Below are 20,562 nucleotides of genomic sequence, written 5' to 3'. Positions count from 1 at the left end.
TTCGGCGTTCCCCTCTCAAAAACTTTCTGGCTGCTTTCAGGCTTGTGGAGGTGGCTGGGAATCACTCTGTATTTGGATGGTTAGGGAATGTGATATACAGTGGTACCTCGGTTTAAGAACGATTTGGTTTACAAATTCTGCAAAACCAGAAATAGTGTCTTGGTTTGAGAACTTTACCTTGGTCTAAGAACAGTGGACGGTTGGAGGCTTCATTAGGGGAAGAGCACCTCGGTTTAAGAATGGATTCGGTTTAGGAATGGACTTCCAGAACGGATTAAGTTCTGAGGTACCACTGTAGAGGGTGTTCGAAAAGTAACACCTACAGTGATACATTGTCCATAAGTGTAAGGGTTCATATTGGGAGAGACCTTCCAGAAGCTATTGTGGTCCTCAGCTGCAAAGAACTGTATAGGTCAAAAGGAGCACTTTTAACTGGGCTTGGAAGCATACAGGCAACTGGTGTTGCTGCAACAGCATTGGAGCTGTATGCTATTGTTACATAAGTTGGGATCCTCCCCCTCTGTCTGCCGAGTGGTAGCGAGAGTCTATGGCAGGCATAGGCAAACTTGGCCCTCCAGATGTTTTGGGACTACAACTCCAATCATCCCTGACCACTGGTCCTGTTAGCTGGGGATGATGGGAGTTGTAGTCCCAAAACTTCTGGAGGGCTGAGCTTGCCTAGGCCTGGTCTGTGGGGTTTCAGGCACTCATGCAGGGTCTGTGTTTATTTGGAGAATTGAGACGCGGCAGGGACTGTCGTGACTTTAAGAAATAAAAAGACCTTCGGGTCTGCATGGAGGGAGTTCAGATCTTACAGCATGGTCATTGTGGGGCTTGTCTCCCACAGCAGTGCAGCCATGGTGTGCAAGGCATCTCTCTCAGCCAGCCTTCAGCCAACCTGCCCAAGATGAACCCCAGTCTTTCTTTCTTTCTTTCTTTCTTTCTTTCTTTCTTTCTTTCTTTCTTCCTCCTTCTTTCCCCCAGAACGCCTTGCTAAAAATTCTCTTTTCCTGTCCCTTCAAACACACACCCCATTGGTCTTTCCAGGCCAAAAGATTCCTCTCAGATGGCCCATCAACTCCTTTTGTCATGTTAACAGATTTGCTCTTCCCTAGGCCAGCCAGGCTGGTTTGCATCAGCCAGCCAAGGGATTCATTGTCTCACACAGTTCTGCAGCTTGTACTTTCATCTATACCAGGGGTCTGCAACCCGCGGCTCTGGAGCCGCATGTGGCTCTTTTACACCTTTGTCGCGGCTCCGGGGCAGATACTAGCGAGGGGAGGAGGCGCATTGTGCCCCCCGACACTCCCCACTGTGGCGGGCGCTGTACTGGCTGTGACGTCGCATGGGGGCGGTGCGTGCATTAGTCCCGACGTCACCTTCCCGCCCGCTGTCAGATCGCGGCTCTGGAGATATATTTGTTTTAAATGTCGCAATGGTTTTGCGGCTCCCAGGTTTTTTTTCCTTCGGAAACGGGTCCAAGTGGCTCTTTTTGTCTTAAAGGTTGCAGACCCCTGATCTATACCAGGCATGCCCAACAGGTAGATCCGTGATCTACCTGTAGATCACTGGACATCTGTGGTAGATCACTGGCTCCCCTCAAAGAAGTTCAACAAGTTTGGCTCCCCTAAAAAAGCTCAACATATTTGCCCTGCACCCCCCAAAAACAGGGCTTTCCTCATCCCTAAAAGAAGCTCAACAGCTTTGACCTGAACCCCCAAAAAGGGGGTAGATCACTGCCAGTTTTTAACTCTGTGAGTAGATCGCACCCTCTTGAGAGCTGGCCACCTCTGATCCATATGTATCTTGATTAATCGAAATTCTACCATTTAAGAATTTCTAGGGTTTAGGTGGGTCCTCCTCAAATTATAACAATATTTTTGCCCTGAGTCGATCAACAGTTGATCAGCTGTATTGCACACTAGTTGAAGTTTCCAAAGAGTCCCCCAAGGCTGTCCCATATAACATATGTTGTTGTTGTTGTTTAGTCGTGTCCGACTCTTCGTGACCCCATGGACCAGAGCACGCCAGGCACTCCTGTTTTCCACTGCCTCCTGCAGTTTGGTCAAACTCATGCTGGTAGCTTCGAGAACACTGTCCAACCATCTCATCCTCTGTCGTCCCCTTCTCCTTGTGCCCTCCATCTTTCCCAACATCAGGGTCTTTCCCAGGGAGTCTTCTCTTCTCATGAGGTGACCAAAGTCTTGGAGCCTCAGCTTCAGGATCTTTCCTTCCAGTGAGCACTCAGGGCTGATTTACTTCAGAATGGATAGGTTTGATCTTCTTGCAGTCCATGGGGCTCTCAAGAGTCTCCTCCAGCACCAGAATTCAAAAGCATCCATTCTTTGGCGATCAGCCTTCTTTATGGTCCACTTCCATACATCACTACTGGGAAAACCATAGCTTTAACTATACGGACCTTTGTTGGCAACTTTGTAAGAGTATGTGATACAAAATATTTGGGTGGCATTTAACTTAGTTTTACACAGAGTCGACTGATGGAAATGAATGGACCTAACTTATTCACATTCTTTAATTTCAGTGGGTCTGAGTAAAACTGAGTTGAATACTATCCTTTGTTCTGATCAGATGGAAGATTCACACAGGCTTCTATGTCCTCTCTAACATCACTACATCACTACAGGGAAAACCATAGCTTTAACTATACGGACCTTTGTTGGCAAGGTGATGTCTTTGCTTTTTAAGATGCTGTCTAGATTTGCCATTGCTTTTCTCCCAAGAAGCAGGCGTCTTTTAATTTCGTGGCTGCTGTCACCATCTGCAGTGATCATGGAGCCCAAGAAAGTAAAATCTCTCACTGCCTCCATTTCTTCCCCTTCTATTTGCCAGGAGGTGATGGGACCAGTGGCCATGATCTTCGTTTTTTTGATGTTGAGCTTCAAACCATATTTTGCGCCCTCCTCTTTCACCCTCATTAAAAGGTTCTTTAATTCCTCCTCACTTTCTGCCATCAATGTTGTGTCATCCGCATATCTGAGGTTGTTGATATTTCTTCCGGCAATCTTAATTCCGGCTAGGGATTCATCCAGCCCAGCCTTTTGCATGATGAATTCTGCATATAAGTTAAATAAGCAGGGAGACAATATACAGCCTTGTCGTACTCCTTTCCCAATTTTGAACCAATCAGTTGTTCCATATCCAGTTCTAACTGTAGCTTCTTGCCCCACATAGAGATTTCTCAAGAGACAGATGAGGTGATCAGGCACTCCCATTTCTTTAAGAACTTGCCATAGTTTGCTGTGGTCGACACAGTCAAAGGCTTTTGCATAGTCAATGAAGCAGAAGTAGATGTCTTTCTGGAACTCTCTAGCTTTCTCCATAATCCAGTGCATGTTTGCAATTTGGTCTCTGGTTCCTCTGCCTCTAACATATGCTCCACAGTATTCCACTCTTAAGGTTACCAGAGGACACTTTACTGCAGCCAAGGTGTAACTCCATCCACTAGTCTTAAGGTCATCGTTGAGACACCAGCCTAAGCTTAATTCTTCCTGTGGTCTGCCCACTCAGAACCACCTAAGCTGCTTTTCTCTCACACCTTATTTCGTTTGGCCAAAGGTGAGTCTCTCCACAGCAGGAAGATTGCCAGGTTGGTGCAGCAGCTACATCTTCTCCTCCCACTGGGTTTCAAAGTAGATGGTGCAATACTTTGAAACATTCCCTGAGGCAGTTCCATGGAGCCTGCTTCCAGGTCAGCGGACATGAGATTGCAGCTTTGAAAAAGTGGAGAAACTTGCATCTGAGTGGGGATTCATCGGAGATTATGGTGTTACGGAAATTACGGGGGTGGGGGACATCTTTAAAGTTAAATATTACAAATATTATGCCTGAATGTATCCTTTCAATATAAAATCATCTCCTTTGCCAGTTCACTCCATTCCAAAGCTATTTTCCCCTTGAAAAAGGACTCCAGGAAGTTCCCAGAGGTGACAATTGCTGGGCTCATTGTTAGCCAAAGGAAGCCAAATCTCATCACCTGACTCTCCTCAGGCTCCAGACATGCAAAGGAACTTCTATTGTACTTTTGGGTGGTGGGTACTTAAGACATATTTGTCTATGCTAATCTTATACCTGAGTCTTGCCCTGCCATGTCCGCTTATGCTAATCTTGTACCAAGGACTTGTCTGGACATGTTTGCCAAGGTTAACCCCTCCCCTTTTGTGACATTTCAGTGATGTAGCAATGATGCTGTACGAACTTTATTCTGGGATATGGTGGGAAAGTTTTAAAAGTCTTTGTCACCCCATTCTCGGGGTTCAAATTTGCTCTTTGAACCTATTGCGCAATAAACTTTGGTCTACAGCTATTTGCTCCGGTGGGCTGGACTCCTTCCTTTATTCCGCAGGGACCCGTGGGCTCTGCCCGACAAGCTGGATGACTGAGCAACCTCACACCTAGATTTTTCCATAACAATGGTCTGCAAATGGCTAGCATAGTCCACCACAGCTCACAGAGCTCCACAGTCTGGCTTGGCTGGAGAGTGAGTCTTTCTCTCTGAAGAGGGAACTTCCTCTCCCAAAAAGGTTCCATGCAATATCTGGAGAGACATTTCTTCTGCACGAAGCTTTGCCAAGCCTGTCAACTTGAGGCAGCAAAGTATACTGAAAGCCCTTCTTGCAGTGGGTTGGTCCACATTTCAACAAACATTGGCTGCACCTCGTGGTTCGTGAAGAGAGCTCTTAGCCACAAGTCCCAGTTTAGACGACACCTTGAGTTAAACCAGGGGTCAGTAACCTAAGGCCCATGGGCCCGAAGCAGCCCCTGAGCGAACCACTCGGCAAGTCCCCATGCGCTGTGCTAAACCGGTGCAGCACAGCATGGGGACTCTCTTCCACTGCTCCAGAAATCGCTTCTGCGCATGCCCAGATGCCGGAAATTGTGTCTGTGCATGTTCGCAGCGCCGGAAATTGCTTCTGCGCATGCCCAGACGCCGAAAATTGCGCCTGCGCAGAAGTGATTTCCGTCTGGACATGCGCAGAATCAGTTTCCGGCACCGCGGACATGCGCAGACATGATTTCCTGCATCGCGCTTCACCGGTCTGGTCCACGGAGGATCTCGGTGGGAGTGATCTGGCCCATGCCAACCCCTGAGTTTTGTTTTGTTTTTAAATGAGAATTTATTTGCTTTGGATATCCAGCAGCAGCAGCTCTTAACGGTTGGAGTTGGCCACATGCTCCAACTCGTCCTTCTTCTTGATGGCATAATAATAATAATAATAATAATAATAATAATAATAATAATAAATTTTTATTTATACCCCGCCCTCCCCAGCCAAGACCGGGCTCAGGGCGGCCAACAACCAATAATAATAATAATAAGTTGATTAAAATACAATTTAAAAGAATTAAGATACAACATTAAAACAATTAGGGAGCAATCTCTTCATAGGAGGAGAAAGGAAAAAGAAAGAGGGGGAGGGAATCAAACTGATTCTGAGCCAAAGGCCAGGTGGAACAACTCTGTCTTACAGGCCCTGCGGAAAGAGATCAGATCCTGCAGGGCCCTGGTCTCAAGAGACAGAGCATTCCACCAGGCCGGAGCCAGTGTTGAGAAGGCCCTGGCTCTGGTTGAAGCTAATCTAGCTTCCTTAGGGCCTGGGACCTCTTGAGAGTTGGAGGAACTCTTAGCCGCATTGATCAGCTCATCTGCTAGGCACTCAGCTATGGTCTTTATGTTGCGGAAGGAGGCCTCACGAGCCCCAGTGCAGAGCCACCAGATAGCCTGATTGACACGACGCAAAGGTGTCACTTCAACAGCTTGTCTCCTCACTGTGCCAATACGGGTAGAGTCTTCATGAGTGCCACTGTTGATGATGGCATTCACCAGGACTGGAAGGGGCTTCTCTCCTGTGAGCAGATGGGTGATCTCGAAGGCATGCTTGATGATGCACCCAGTCATGAGCTTCTTGCCACTGTTGCGTCCATGCATCATCATTGAGTTAGTGAGGGGCTCAACGATAGGACACTGGGCTTTCTGGAAGCGCTTGGCAGCATAGCGCCCAGCACTGTGTGGCAAATACTTGGCGTATTTCTCCTTCACTGCAATGTAATCCTGCAAGGAGATATCACTGATCTGCACATCATCTGTACTCCATTTCCCAAACTGAAGGAATGGGTTTCTGTGCAGTCAGTTTAAAACTGACTCAACCCCCCCCCCCTTTTCTTGTTTCTCCAAGAGAGCACTCTAAAATTCATAAAACTTGAGCTGTTGAGCAAATGCATAACAAGGACACAGCTGCATAAACAAACTCTCTCCTTTATCAGTCGCGGCAAGGGATGACCCTGACTGTACCAGTAGAACAGAGAAGACACGTCTGTGCCTTATCTTACGTTTTGACCACAAAAGACGCACAGACCCAAGTCCGGGAACAACGCCAGAGCGTGTTCTCGGAGATGACGACCTCTTCCTCCAAGATAAGAGTAGGAAGAGAAAGATCCTTTTATGGTCAGAAGTACAGGAAGGAATACCCTTTTATGGTTAAGAATACCAGAGCAAGAACATCTGTGATGTCAACCTGCGTGTACAAGCTGACGTGGTTGGATTCCTGGGGAAGGAGGGAGAGGGTGCCTGGAGGATATATATACTGCATGTAATCTCTGATTTCTTTGGACTTGCTGTGGACTCCCCACGCAAGTGCCTTCTGCTATCGGTGTCATTTGACTTCCTTCCTCCTGTCCCGGAGCAATGCAGACCCAATCGGTAAACTCCAATAAGGCTACAAAACAGCTTGATATCAGGGGTCTCTGCCACAGCAGGGGCTGTCTCACAGTCAGTCATTATGGAGGAGCTTCACTCTCCTCCCCGCATCCCGCTCGCTCTCAGAGGCAGAAAAGGGCCACGCGCGGGGTTACCCAGAGTCTTATGCCGACCCTTTGGCAGGGCAGTAAGAAGGATCTGGGGGGAGCAAGGTGGTTGTGAAGTCCACTCTGGGAGCTCCCTCCGTCACACAGCCTTGTCAAGCCAGGTCAAGGTATCTTATGAGAACATGAAGCTCAACATTTGCATTGCGTATTTTATGTGCTTGCCCTTCTTGCGGCAAGCGACAGGCCCCCCATTCTGGCTTGTGCCATCTCTTTATTTCTGCACACCCCTTGCTAAAATATATTTCATTTACTCAGCCATGGTTAGAATAATATTGACTTTAAAAGTTGAAATGGCCATTGATATAATCTTTCTCTCCATGTGGCAAATACTAGAAAAAGTTAATGAGAATTTACGGGGCAGAGTTTTATGGGATGGAGGGATCAATTCCAAATAAGATCAATTTTGCATCTCACCTCATTATGCAAATTGCCTTTTTTGGAATGGTATCAATATTATTAAAGTTAATATCCAAATCTAATTGTCTTGTCCTGGCAGAGCTGGGAAAATATAAACAGCTGAAACAGCATGCTTACTTTCAGATATATATATAATATTAGCATGACTGATGCATTATCTTGCATAAGATCAATATTAACATTAATGAAGCCTACATTTTACTTCATTACATAAACTCTGGCGTACTAGTTCTCATTTTTTCTCCCGTTATTCACATCAGACATAATGGGGAATGTCTCTGTAACGATCTCTATTATAAACCTCTGCAGATCAAAACCCATTCCAGATTATTTATCATTAAACCCATTTGCTCTAATGACAACATTAGTTATAAACATACTAATTTAATGAAGACAGTGATAAAACAGGTATACCTACATCTAACTGCTGTTTATTCTCAACACGAATGTGTTGCTTGCTTGCTCTTTCTGTTTCTTCTGCCTTTTTTCTTATTTACAGAACCCTCCCCTGTGCAAGCAGGCCTGGAAGACATGCTGCTGCTGGGAACTTTACATTGGCATATTACAGTATCAGGAGGAATATTATGGCTTAACTTTGCATCAGTGTAACCCCACTACCAGAGCAACCTCAACCGTGTGTAGCAGTGGCGTAGCATGGGTTGTCAGCACCCGGGGCAAGGCAAGTAATTTGCGCCCCCTAACCCGTGGATTTGCGCCCCCTAACCCGTGGATTTGCGCCCCCTAACCCTAACCCCCAGATGTTGCGCCTGGTGCGGCCGGCCCCCCCTGCACCCCCCACGCTACGCCACTGGTGTGTAGTGATAGGTGGAATCAGAGATGTGTCATGGGAGGAGTACAACCTAGTCAGCAAAACAGTGTAATTTTACCCCGGGCAGAAGAGGTGGTGTATATGTTAACTGTTATGTACTGAAGTTCTCACCCTAGGCCAGCAGGGGATACTGTAGATAGTTTTCACTCAGGTCCACATATGCAAATAAGGGATTGAAAGTGACGTTCAGTGATTGGATAATTACAGAAAATGGTTACTGTTACATTCTAGTGGAGCTCTATATAAGCAGGCTGGCTGAACCCTTCAGTTCTGTTCTGTTCTGGCCTGTGAATAAACAAGAGCTGTTTGAAGAATCGCTGTGTCGTCTGATATGTTCACCCACAACTTAACATTAACACTCATGTTGAACTCAGCAGACCACCATAAAATACATCCCCCATCTTCTTCCACCCTACCTGCGCAACCCCCATGGATTCTGACTATGTAGCCAGTTACTGCATATCATTATCATCATCATCATCATCATCAAGGGGACGTGGGTGGCGCTGTGGGTTAAACCACAGAGCCTAGGGCTTGCCGATAAGAAGGTTGGTGGTTCGAATCCCCACGACGGGATGAGCTCCCGTTGTTCGGTCCCTGCTCCTGCCAACCTAGCAGTTCGAAAGCACGTCAAAGTGCAAGTAGATAAATAGGTACCACTCTGGAGGGAAGGTAAACGGTGTTTCCGTGTGCTGCTCTGGTTCACCAGAAGCGGCTTAGTCATGCTGGCCGCATGACCTGAAAAAAATGTTTGCGGACAAACGCCAGGTCCCTCAGGCTATAGAGCAAGATGAGCGCTGCAACCCCAGAATCGTCCACGACTGGACCTAACGGTCAGGGGTCCCTTAACCTATTATCATCATCATTATTATTTCAATTTGTATACCCACCCTTTATCAAAAAGGGCCACGAGTTTACCGGGGAGTAAGCCGCGTGGAATTTAATAGGACTTACTATCGAGTAGACAAGCTCAGGCTCCGCAGGAGCCATGCTATAAAATAAATAGCAACGAAACAGCCATGAGGTTTGTTTAAACAAGAAAATAACAGGTTTGGAATTGCCCAAGAAAGATGTTAAATTATTTTTGTATGCCACAATTGCTGCTCGTATTTTGTTAGCTAAAAAGTGGAAAACCCAAGAATTACCAACGATGGAAGAATGGCAGATGAAGATGATGGATTTTTCGGAGCTAGCTGACCTAACCGGAAGAGTCCACGACCAGGAGGAGTATCAGGAAGATTGGATTAAATTTAACGATTACTTAGTTAAATATGTTAAGTTAAATTAACTGAAAACAGCTTGCAGATACTGAATTGGCTTAGGATTTTATTTAAGTTAAGTGATGAATTAATATGTTTAATTTCATAATGTGAAGATCTAAGGATGTTAATGTTTAAGTTAAATTTTATAAGGACTGTGATTTGGAAAACCGTTAAAAGGATATGCAATGAAATTCAAGTGAGGAAGTCAGTTAACAATGTTAATAAGTGTAATTTTTAATAAGGCTATGATTTATGTTTGTTTGTTTTATGTGTTTGTTTGTTTATAATGTTGTGAAAACCAGTAAAAAAAATGAAAAATAAATAAATAAAACGCGACAATTAAATTAAACGTTTCACTTTCAGCTGAAGGAGAGCACGAAGGCCCCGTCGACCTGTCTCTTGCTTGCGGGGCAAGAGGCCGCAGAAGCAAACAGCCCTTAGCCGCGCGTGCGCTGTAAATCGACCCACTGTTCCCCGTGAGGGAAGAGGCCGCTTCCGCCCGGCGGGAGGCGGCGACGGTGCGTGCTTGCGCGTGTGCGCACGCGGGGGGAATGGCGTCAAAAGAAAGCGCGGGGCTTAGATCCTTGCGACGCAGGGCTGGGGATGATGGGAGCTGTAGTCCAAACGACATCCGGGGAACCAAGGCCGGCATTTAATGCGTCTATGATGTGCGTGACGGAGCGCGCCGCGCGCCTCCCCCCACCTTAGCTCCGCCCCTTTCCGCCGTCAAAGGTCAGAGTTCCCTTCGGCGCTGGAAGGGCCGCCATGGCGTTCGGCGGCGCCGCTGCTGTCCGGCTGCGGCCTCTTCAGCTGCTGCGGCCGCTGGCGTGGAAAGCGGCGGCTCCGAGCGGCGCCCGTGCCGGTCCGTGAGTTGCTGCTGCCGCCGCCGCTTCCCATAGGGTGGTGCAGAGGAGGGAGGTCACCTTCCCCTCAGGCGGGCCGGTTGTGGGGGTCAACATCCCTTCGGGGGGGGTCACTGCCCCACAGGTGGGGGGCTCACCTTCCCCTCAGGTGCGGGGCCACTTTCTCAAATGGAGGGGTCACCTTCCTTCAAGGTTCAGTGACTATCAGATTGGGGGGGGGTCAGCATCCCTTCAGATGGGGGGGGTCGCTTCTCCACAGGTAAGGGGGGGCACTACCTCAGGTGGGGGGATTACATTCCCCTGACGTAGGGGGATTCTCCTTCCCCTCAGGTTTGGGGGCCACTTTCTCAAATGGAGGGGTCATCTTCCTTCAAGGTTCAATGACTATCAGATGGGGGGTCACCTTAGGTGGGGAGTCACCTTCCTCTCAGGTGGGGGTTACCATGCTCTAAGGTGGGCAGGTCAATGACTACCAGGTGGGGTGGTTAGCATCTCCTCACACAAGGGGTTCGCTTCTGTACAGGTGGGGGTCACATTCCCCTGAAGTAGGGGGAGTCACCTTCCTCTCAGGTGGGGGTTACCATGCTCTAAGGTAGACAGGTCAATGACTACCAGGTGGGGGGGTCAGCATTTCCTCACACAGGGTTCACTTCTCCACAGGTGGGGGTTCAGCATCTCTTCAGATGGGGGGGTCACCTCAGGTGAGGAGTCACATTCCCCTCAGGTAGGAGGAGTCACCTTCCTCTCAGGTGGGGGTTACCATGCTCTAAGGTGGGCAGGTCAGTGACTACCAGGTGGGGGGTCAGCATCCCCTCAAACAGGGGGTTCACTTCTCCACAGGTGGGGGGCTCACATTCCCCTGAAGTAGGGGGAGTCACCTTCCCCTCAGGTGGAGGTCACCATGCTCTAAGGTGAGAGGTAGGTCAACATCTCCTCACTTCTCCACAGGTGGGGGCCATCTCAAGTTGGGGGGGTCACTTTTCCCTCAGGTGTGCAGGTCCCCTTCCTCTTCACTTGGGGGTCCATTGAGCTGGGAGGAAGTTGAGGCTGCGCTGGACCTACGGGTGCCACCAAACACCTGTTTTCTGTGTTTGTAAGAACTTGGTTGCTTGGTGAGGTAGCGCCTACCACTTTGGGAACTCCCTGCCTATTGATCCCAAGTAGACATCTTCACTGCACTCTTTTGGCACCTGCTTAAAAAGACATTCCTGTTTAGGGGAAGCCTACCTAGGTGCTTAGAGGATTAAGATGGTTTCTAACCTGTTTCAGTGTTTTAATTTTTTGCACATTTCAAGGTTCTCGGTTTTAGCGTCTCTGCTTTGAGGGTGGTTGTTGTTGTTTTACCATCAAGTGGTGTATGAAAAAGAAGAAATGGAAAGAGCAGCCTGCTGGATCAGGCCATTGGTCCTTCTTGTCCAGCATCCTGTTCTCCCAGGGGCTGACCAGGTACCTGGAGCACCAGAGCAAAATCCCACACTCATGGTTTCCAGCAACTGGAATTTGGAAACATTCACTGCCTCCATGTGCTGGGGGCAAAGCCATTAATAGCCCTCTCCTCCTCCATTAATTTGTCTAATCCATTCTGGTTGATGTCCACCTCTTGCCTCCTGTGGGAGCGAGTTCCGCAGTTTGACTATATGCTGCACGAAGAAGAGCTTCCTTTTACCTGTCACTCCATAGCTCAGTTGATATGGGACAGCTGCATGGTGCTGATTACACCAAGATTGCAGGTTCGATCCCCATATGGGATAACTGCATATTCCTGCCATTACAGGGGGTTGAACTTGATGCAGTGGTACCTCGCAAGACGAATGCCTCTCAAGACGAAAAACTCGCAAGACGAAAGAGTTTTTCGTTTTTTGAGTTGCTTCGCGAGACGAATTTCCCTATGGGCTTGCTTCGCAAGACGGAAACGTCTTGCAAGTTTGATTCCTTTTTCTTAAAACCGTTACAGTAATACAGGGTGCATTGCTTGAAGAGGTGCAGTTGCGACTTGACTTCGGGGAGCAACTCATAGCACGCGGTGTGGTAGCCTTTTTTGAGGTTTTTGAAGATTTTTTTTGAAAAAAATGAAATCGTGCTTCACAAGACGAAAAAACTCGCAAGACGAAAAAAACTCGCAGAACGAATTAATTTCGTCTTGCGAGGCACCACTGTAATCCTCAGGATCCCTTCCAACTCTACAATTCTATGAATCTTCCAACGGTGGCTGCAGCCCTTTTGCATGCTGGCTTTGGGAGACAGCTCCATGAACACACAGTGCCTTTATCACTGAGTAAAAGAGAGTGGGATAGGGCTGTGGCTTGGTTTTTCATTATTTTCTAGTTTTCTTTTTGTGCTGTGAATTTAGTGGGGCTTCATTCCTGAATGCCTGTGACCAGAGGGTCCCGGGTCCCAGGTTAGAATTCCCTGTTCAGTGGCACCGAGGATGATAGTGGCTTTAAAAAGAGAGAGAAAAAAAACCAAAGCCAGCTCCTGCCAGCACAATATCTGGGCTATTCACGTCTTCTCAATTTTCTCTGTGGCTTCTGTCATCTTCACCACCATCGTCACTTTTAATTTGCATACCGCCGTTCTGTGTTGCTATACACGAGGCAGCTCACAAGCTGAAGAGGCAACAAAATATGCAAGAAAGGCCACACACCTTACAACGATCCAATACAAATAAGTCATAATTTTAAAATGACTTAAAATAAACATGTAAAATAAAGAATATTCAGTAATCCATCAGCCTGTAATACACAATAAAATTAAACTCTCAAAATATCAGCCAATAATGATTAAAGAGAAATTTACTCTCGACACTTACAATAAAGCATTACTAAATTATAATCAATAAAAGTAACAAGTCATAAAATACCATGATACATTAAACTATGTAAAAAAGATTGACTTGAACAACAAGGTCACATAACTTTTGAAATTATTAAAGGAATCCCCCCCCCGACTCCTTCCTTCCTTCCTTCCTTCCTTCCTTCCTTCCTTCCTTCCTTCCTTCCTCCCCCCCCCCCTCTCTCTCTCTCTCTCACACACACACACACACAGCGCAGGCACTTCTGCTATTCTTAAAGCTGTGGCCTGGGAGAGGCTTTTCTAGGGTACCTTCATGCCAAACCTCCACATCCCCACCCTTATTGATTAGACTCTTCTGGTCATTCCACCCCTCGCCCCCTAGCTGCCACTGCACTTTATGCAGAATGTTGTGCTCTTTCTGCATAAAGGGCAGGGATTTGTGCTTCTGGATCTCTTTGCTTTAGCTCTCATTTTGAATGGCAGGTGGTGACTGAGGATGGAACCGCCTGTGATTCTAGACTACATGCAAGGCTGGTGGAAACACACCCATGTTGTGGTTGTTTCTGCAGATTTTCCTGTGTTATGTGAGCTCGCTGTGTGTTCCCCTACACTTGCTCCACATCATTGATTGTCACAGAGGTCAGAAAAAATGCAGGGAAGTGACACTACTAGATCTGGCAAAAGTATTAGATTGTGAAGGGGGAGAACATTGACATTTTCAGTGGCAACCCCACTTGTTTTGCCGTGAGGTGAGTGTGCTGCCAAACACAGCTGTACACTTATTTCCTTAACTGTGAATTCAAAGCTTCCGTCAATGCAGGCCTAAATGAATTCAGCTTTTTGTTCTACAGCCCTGTACTGTTCCTGCTCTGAACAATCTATTCTTTGTAAGCTGTTATTTCCCCCCTGTAGCCTTGGGCTTGACTTGCATTTCTTCCTCTAGCTTCGGACACGCCAAAAGACTTGCTGCCTGGGCCTTACCCCAAAACTCCGGAGGAACGGGCAGCTGCGGCAAAAAAGTACAACATGAGACTGGAGGACTATGAACCTTATCCAGATGATGGCATGGGGTGAGGTATACTTGACTCAAAGACTGGGTGATGTGGGGAGCTGGGATTGTGAAAAGCATATGCCTCTCCTGGTGTTGTTTGCAGACACTTGGGTAAAATAAACTTAATATTCATGCTTTTTGACCCCCAGCAATAACAGATGGTTTTCATGAAGTTCAGTCAGTGGGAATCCAACCACACCATCTTGGGAACCCCTTGGACTTTGCAAGGCCAGCCACAAAGGAAGGGACAATTTTAAGCACATATTCAGGTCAATACTGTCTCTCTCAGCATGAGCCACATTAAGATATTTGTTCATCTTCACATCAACTCACTGACTTGGGTTATTAGTCCGGTTTTTACCAAGGAGTAATGAAAACAAGGGAAATGAACCTGCATTAGCAACATGAGGTCAGGGCAGTGCCTCAGGATTTTAAAATAGGGAAAATTCTTACCCTATCCAAACCCACTTGAGAATGTTAAAAGGTAAAGGGACCCCTGACAATTAAGTCCAGTCGCAAACAACTCTGGGGTTGTGGCCCTCGTCTCACTTTAAAGGCTGAGGGAGCCGGCGTTTGTCTGCTTCCGCAGACAGTGTTTCCAGGTCATGTGGCCAGCATGACTAAGCCGCTTCTGGCGAAACCAGAGCAGCACATGGAAACACCGTTTACCTTCCCGTCGGAGAGATACCTATTTATCTACTTGCATTGTGTGCTTTTGAACTGCTAGGTTGGCAGGAGCTGGGACCGAGCAACGGGAGCTCACCCCATCGCAGGGATTCGAACCACCAACCTTTCGATCGGCAAGCCCAAGCGGCACAGTGAAGTAACCCACAACGCCACCCACGTCCCTGTGTTGAAAATGTTAGTAGTGTGGGTGGCGCAGTGGGTTAAACGACAGAGCCTAAGACTTGCCGATCAGAAGGTCGGCGGTTCGAATTCCCGCCACGGGGTGAGCTCCCGTTGCTCGGTCCCTCTTCTGCCAACCTAGCAGTTCGAAAGCATATCAAAGTGCAAGTAGATAAATAGGTACTGCTCCGGCGGGAAAATAAATGGCATTTCCGTGCGCTGCTCTGGTTCGCCAGACGCAGCTTAGTCATGCTGGCTACATGACCTGGAAGCTGTACGCCGTCTCCCTCGGCCAATAAAGCGAGATGAGCACCGCAACCCCAGAGTCGGTCACAACTGGACCTAATGGTCAGGGGTCCCTTTACCTTAAACTACTCCTTTAGAATTACAGTCTACACTGTGGGGAATCCATAACTGATAGGGGAGCTTAGATTTGAAGTGAAGGCAGGAATCCAAATGCAACAGGGGTTTTCAACTGGTTTGGGCCAATGAATATATTGGGTAATTCTGAGCAAATCCTGGGGTGCCAGTTGCAAAATGGTTGCTCTGGGGGTGCGGTGACAGAACACCAAATGTTTGCCATATCTAGAAAGAGACAGGAATGCAAAATGACGTGGGCATCCCCTTTCCATCAACAGAAAAAGGTACCTACGTCAACCACTTCTGCATTCACTCACAGAGAGCAGTTCTTTGCACGCCTTCTGTGTTCAGAACGGAAGGGAGGGTTGATGTCCAATCATGGCATCCAATGAAATGTGGGCATGTTAAAGGGGACCTGTTCAGTGTAAGAGATGCTGAGCCAATACACACAAGCACTGAGCAGGAAGAGCAAATAGGCCCTCATGAATTCCTGATTTGGAAGGCAATATTTACAGAGACCTTTTTAACAGACTCCATAGATACCCAGGGGGTCAGGTTGGTGACTGCTGAAATACAACAACGTTAAATCTAAAGTTTTTAAATGTAAGCAAATAATTCCATGTTAATGTTGTCCTTCTGTAGTATGAAGCTCTTAAAGACTCATAATTGAGAAACATTGACCTAATTCATGGAGGATCCTCTCCCTTAGCTCACATTTGTAATAATATTAAAGTGGCAGTAGCTGCCACTGTGACATAAACTTCAGTCTACCTCCCTCTCTCTCCCCTCCTTCCTGATTGGAATTTGGCTCTTTTCGAACCCTGTGATATATATTTTTTAATTAAATACACAACTCTGAATGGGTTTTGTTTCCATGACTTAGTGGTATATCACACTATATCCCGCAGAACCTGCAAACTAGGAAAACTGGGAAATGGTAAAACACAGGCAAATTGCTTATTACAGAATGAAATGGCTGAGTATTTTTTAATGCATAAACATAGAGTACTCAGATCTTCATAGGATGCTTTACCTGCTTTCTCTTCTGCTCTTGTATTATTGTTCTTGTAAGCATTTTTCTGTTTGTCTAGTGCAATGGATTTATGGTGACTTCCTTATATACTTTTCATAGTTACGGTGACTATCCCAAGCTTCCTGACCGATCCCAGCATGAGAGAGATCCTTATTATCAGTGGGACCATCCTGAGTTAAGGCGTAACTACGGCGAGACCGTAAGGATGATAGTTTTTTGTGTTCCATTTCTGTGATTTCAGTTTGCAGTCCATATTTATCTGGGTTAGGGAGAGTATCACAGACTTTTTACTGAATCACATTCTGATGCTTCCAAGCTCAAAAGATCTTCCTGTTTTTGAATTTACTTAGTGTACACACATTGACACTTTAGAATCCAAGTTTTGAGCATGAAAATGATAATTGTATGTGTTTTAAAAATAGATTCTGACCTTGCAGATATTTTGCTTTCTGATTGCAGTGTATGAAGTCACTCAGTGTCATCAATACTTGTGGTGCTTTGCAATGTAACACAAACTGAGCAGGTCCTTTTCCTAAGAACTTAGTCTAAACATGGATAGGGAGGGAGGGGACGGGAAGGTTCTGGTATTAAGGGCTAAGCAGAAGCAACTGAAGTTATAGGCACATAGTATATGTTTTCTCCTGGAAACACAGATTTAACAAGGGAGGGCAAATATTAGAGAGAGATCTTTATCAGTGGCTTGAAGACTAATAAGAGAAGGTGCATGCATTCAGGGGGATGATGTCACCTAGACATCATCCAGACTTCCTGCAACCCTAGATGATCCTTGGTTTCTGTCAGGGAACTGACATCAGAGCTAGAGGCGGAGGGAAGGCTCTCAAATGATGCTGGAGAAGGGCCCAGCAGGGAGAGAGGCAGCTCCGCAGATGGGGAAGCAAATCAGCGCAACACCAGGGATATAGAGGGGCTGATGGGGGAATCGGCGAGAGGGCTCCAGGACTATTCACCGGACACCAGCGGGGAGAGCACGGGTCCTCTGCTACCCACGCCCACCCTGCGCAGAGAGAGTAGGAGGAGACTGGGTGTCAAACAACTTTTATGTTGGAAAAGATTTAAGAAACGCCCACTGACGGATTCTGCTAGCAGCTGAGGCAGCCACGAAGTGAAGGGCTGCCCAGACTGAAAGGTTTAGCAAGGCAACAAAGCCTGGAGAGGCGGCAACTTACGCACGAGCAACCCATACACATTACAGTTCCCTTCCAGCTCTATGATTCCATGACGTAAACAGCATCAAGGCTGAATGGATGGCTCTGTTTCAGGGAGCAGGAGGTCTCTAAGCAGATCAGGGCAACAGAGTTGGAGGAGTGAAGATCACAGGTGAGAGTAGCCTATTTTCCGGCGTATAAGACGACTGGGCGTATAAGATGACCCCCCCCCCAACTTTTCCAGTTAACATATAGAGTTTGGGATATACTCGCCATATAAGACTACTCCTCTTCCAACGCACACCAAATAAAAATTTAAAAAACCAATCTCCAGTCTGGCTCGGAAATCCACTCCACTTCCCAGTGGCCGGGGGCTTCTGGGGCCAATTTTCAAGCGTATTTCTGCTTCATCTAGAGAGCTTGGTGTCCTCTGATTTAATTTGTTGTCTTTTTATCCTTTGGTGGGGAGTTGCTGCCGGAGCCGCTGCTGTAGCCGGCGTATAAAACGCCCCCCGAATTTTGAGAAAATTTTCTTGGGTTAAAAAGTAGTCTTATACGCCAGAAAATACAGTATATTAAGATACAAAATAGGAAATTTCATCATAGGATGATATCTCATCACAGCAGAGTCCCTTATTTGCAGAAGAAATCAGTTTTTTGTTGTTGTTTTTTGTGGGGGAAGCAAAACAAGTCTGGAAGGGGACCATGTGAGGAAACTGGGTGATTCCCCCCCCCCTCCTGGTTTTTTACTGGGTCTTCACAACTAACTTTGTTTGCTTGTCACATCAGTTCAAAGGGAAGATTTATTCCTGCGATGTGAACTAGTTCATGTCTAAGCTCCCCCATAGACAACCCCTGGTTCATAGTATTAGCAGTAAACTGTGTGAAGCCCTCTCTCATCTCCATAATAACCCCAAGATAACTCGCAGGTGGTGTTGGCCATATATAACCACACCTCCCCTTTGTTTTGACCAGCTGCATTGGCATTTTGATATGTTCATCCGGAACCGGGTTGACACATCTCCCACTCTCGTGCCCCGGAACACAATGTTTAAGTACCTCTTCGGCTTCATTGGCTTCATGGTCTCCATGTTTGTTCTTGGCGAGATATTTCCATCCTACCAGCCTGTGGTGAGTTACAAGTCAGCCTTTTTGAATATCTGGCTGTGAGAGCCCTCTAAAGTTCATACCTAGACTCCAGTGCCCCATATCATCGGGGGGGGGGGCACCACTTTCTGTCTTTTGTTAAAATATTTGGGGAATCTCAGGCTAGGGAGTCATCTGTGCTCCTCAGGACTCTCCCTAAGCCATGCCCCTCTCTCCAAGCCACACTTTCTGTTGCCCAGCTGGAATATGTCATTGAACTGTGATCGTGCCTCTGGTTTGCCTACATAGAAGAGGGGTGGGGTGTAAACCTTGTGAGTTATTATTATTATTATTTATTAAGTTTGTATATCGCCCTATACCCACAGGTGTATTCCAGCATGTGGCTGGAATGTAATCTGCTGTAGCAAAGTCAGAGTTGCAGACCTGGATGGATCCCCAGTAATAATAATAATAATAATAATAATAATAATAATAATAATAATAATAATAATAATTTATTATTTGTACCCTGCCCATCTGGCTGGGTTTCCCTAGCCACTCTGGGCGGCTTCCACAGAGACCAAAAATAAACTAAAATATCACACATTAAAAACTTCTCTGAAAAGGGCTGCCTTAAGATGTCTTCTGAATGTCAGGTAGTTGTTTATCACTTTGACATCTGATGGGAGGGCGTTCCACAGGGCGGACGCAACTACTGAGAAGGCCCTCTGCCTGGTTCCCTGTAGCTTTGCTCCTTGCAGTGAGGGAACCGCCAGAAGGCCCTCGGCGCTGGACCTCAGCGTCTGGGCAGAACGATGGGGGTGGAGACGCTCCTTCAGGTATACTGGGCCGAGGCCGTTTAGGGCTTTAAAGGTCGACACCAACACTTTGAATTGTGCTCGGAAATGTACTGGGAGCCAATGTAGGTCTTTCAAGACCGGTGTTACGTGGTCTTGGCGGCCGCCCCCAGTCACCACTCTAGCTGCTGCATTCTGGCTTAGTTGTAGTTTCCGGGTCACCTTCAAAGGTAGGCCCATAAAGAAATGGTGGCCCTGAAAACAAACTATCCTTGAACCTTGAACTTGGTCTACAAGGATGGGGTTCTTACTGCTCACAATAGATTGTTTGGCAGGTGATAATCATCTGTCTTAAGTGAGAAATGCCACATGGAGGTGGCCTTGTGAGCAAACGAAAAGTGGGGGACATGGTCAGATTCAGCATGTGGGGTGGCAGGTGTTTTGTTGCTTTGAAAGGGCTCACTTGGGCCTCTTGGTTCTGTACTCTATAAATATGTAGTGTGATGAGTTAATTCTCGCTGTCTCCTGTTCTCTGCAGGGCCCAAAGCAATTTCCCTACGGCGACCTGCATGTGGCACGAGGTGGAGATCCCAGCGAAACACCTGTGGTGAAGCACTATGAGATATAAGGATGGCTGGAACTGCAACTCCTCTTTTATCCTCTCTGATCAGGATTATCTATAAAACAAACTGTACACCACTCTTCTCAAGATCCTGGTGTGGTTGTTGTTGTTTTTTTGGGGGGGAGAACAGGACGGGAGGGCACAACCATGAAAGCCTCTACTTAGTTATTTCTGATTTGTATGAGTATGTTGTACAGTGGGCCATGTGGACTTAGCATAAAGGTAAAGGGACCCCTGACCATTAGGTCCAGTCGTGACCGACTCTGGGGTTGCGGCGCTCATCTCGCTTTATTGGCCGAGGGAGCCAGCATGTGGTCATGTGGCCAGCATGACTAAGCTGCTTCTGTCGAACCAGAGCAGCACACGGAAACGCCGCTGACCTTACCGCCTGAGTGGTACCTATTTATCTACTTGCACTTTGTCGTCCTTTCGAACTGCTAGGTTGGCAGCAGCAGGGACTGAGCAATGGGAGCTCACCCCGTCGTGGGGATTTGAACCACCGACCTTCTGATTGGCAAGACCTAGGCTCTGTGGTTTAACCCACAGCGCCACCCG

The 20,562-nt window shown here is 47.0% G+C and overlaps 2 protein-coding genes and 2 long non-coding RNA genes across 4 annotated transcripts in view; 1 reads left to right on the top strand and 3 right to left on the bottom strand.

Moving 5' to 3' along the window:
- The window catches only part of LOC310706738, a 335,070-nt gene extending 316,599 nt beyond the window's left edge, over positions 1 to 18,471 (bottom strand). The window contains exon 1 of the long non-coding RNA XR_014526132.1: positions 17,548 to 18,471. This is a non-coding gene — a long non-coding RNA (uncharacterized lncRNA). The remainder of the gene's footprint in view (positions 1 to 17,547) is intronic.
- LOC310706714 lies at positions 919 to 2,154 on the bottom strand. The gene is made up of 2 exons (XR_014526104.1): positions 1,513 to 2,154; positions 919 to 1,182 (listed from the first exon to the last, which is right to left on the bottom strand). It is a non-coding gene; the product is annotated as an uncharacterized lncRNA (long non-coding RNA).
- LOC310707846 (small ribosomal subunit protein uS7-like) lies at positions 5,398 to 6,796 on the bottom strand (the record flags this gene model as incomplete). Its single annotated transcript, XM_083505306.1, has 2 exons — positions 5,398 to 6,121; positions 6,725 to 6,796. 2 exons carry the CDS (start codon positions 6,794 to 6,796, stop codon positions 5,441 to 5,443), a joined length of 753 nt encoding a protein of 250 aa, XP_083361432.1. The 3' UTR covers positions 5,398 to 5,440.
- NDUFB8 (NADH:ubiquinone oxidoreductase subunit B8) lies at positions 10,091 to 20,094 on the top strand. The gene is made up of 5 exons (XM_083502923.1): positions 10,091 to 10,252; positions 13,990 to 14,116; positions 16,436 to 16,535; positions 18,478 to 18,633; positions 19,924 to 20,094. The coding sequence occupies exons 1-5, from the start codon at positions 10,156 to 10,158 to the stop codon at positions 20,011 to 20,013; spliced, it is 570 nt and encodes a 189-aa protein (XP_083359049.1). The 5' UTR covers positions 10,091 to 10,155; the 3' UTR covers positions 20,014 to 20,094.
- Positions 20,095 to 20,562: the final 468 nt, after the last annotated feature.

The sequence above is a fragment of the Podarcis liolepis genome, assembly GCF_965112155.1.
Source record: "Podarcis liolepis genome assembly, chromosome: 5".
Lineage (NCBI taxonomy): Eukaryota > Metazoa > Chordata > Lepidosauria > Squamata > Lacertidae > Podarcis > Podarcis liolepis.
Note: the sequence above shows the minus strand (reverse complement) of the source record. Positions and strands in the feature narration are given on the sequence as shown.

Bases quoted from the DNA above. Each gene is read 5' to 3' on its own strand.
- NDUFB8 (XM_083502923.1), top strand. From the start codon at position 10,156: ATGGCGTTCGGCGGCGCCGCTGCTGTCCGGCTGCGGCCTCTTCAGCTG. The intron at 10,253-13,989 runs GTCCGTGAGTTG...TTCTTCCTCTAG, and splicing joins TCCGAGCGGCGCCCGTGCCG to CTTCGGACACGCCAAAAGAC. The intron at 14,117-16,435 runs GTGAGGTATACT...TACTTTTCATAG, and splicing joins TATCCAGATGATGGCATGGG to TTACGGTGACTATCCCAAGC.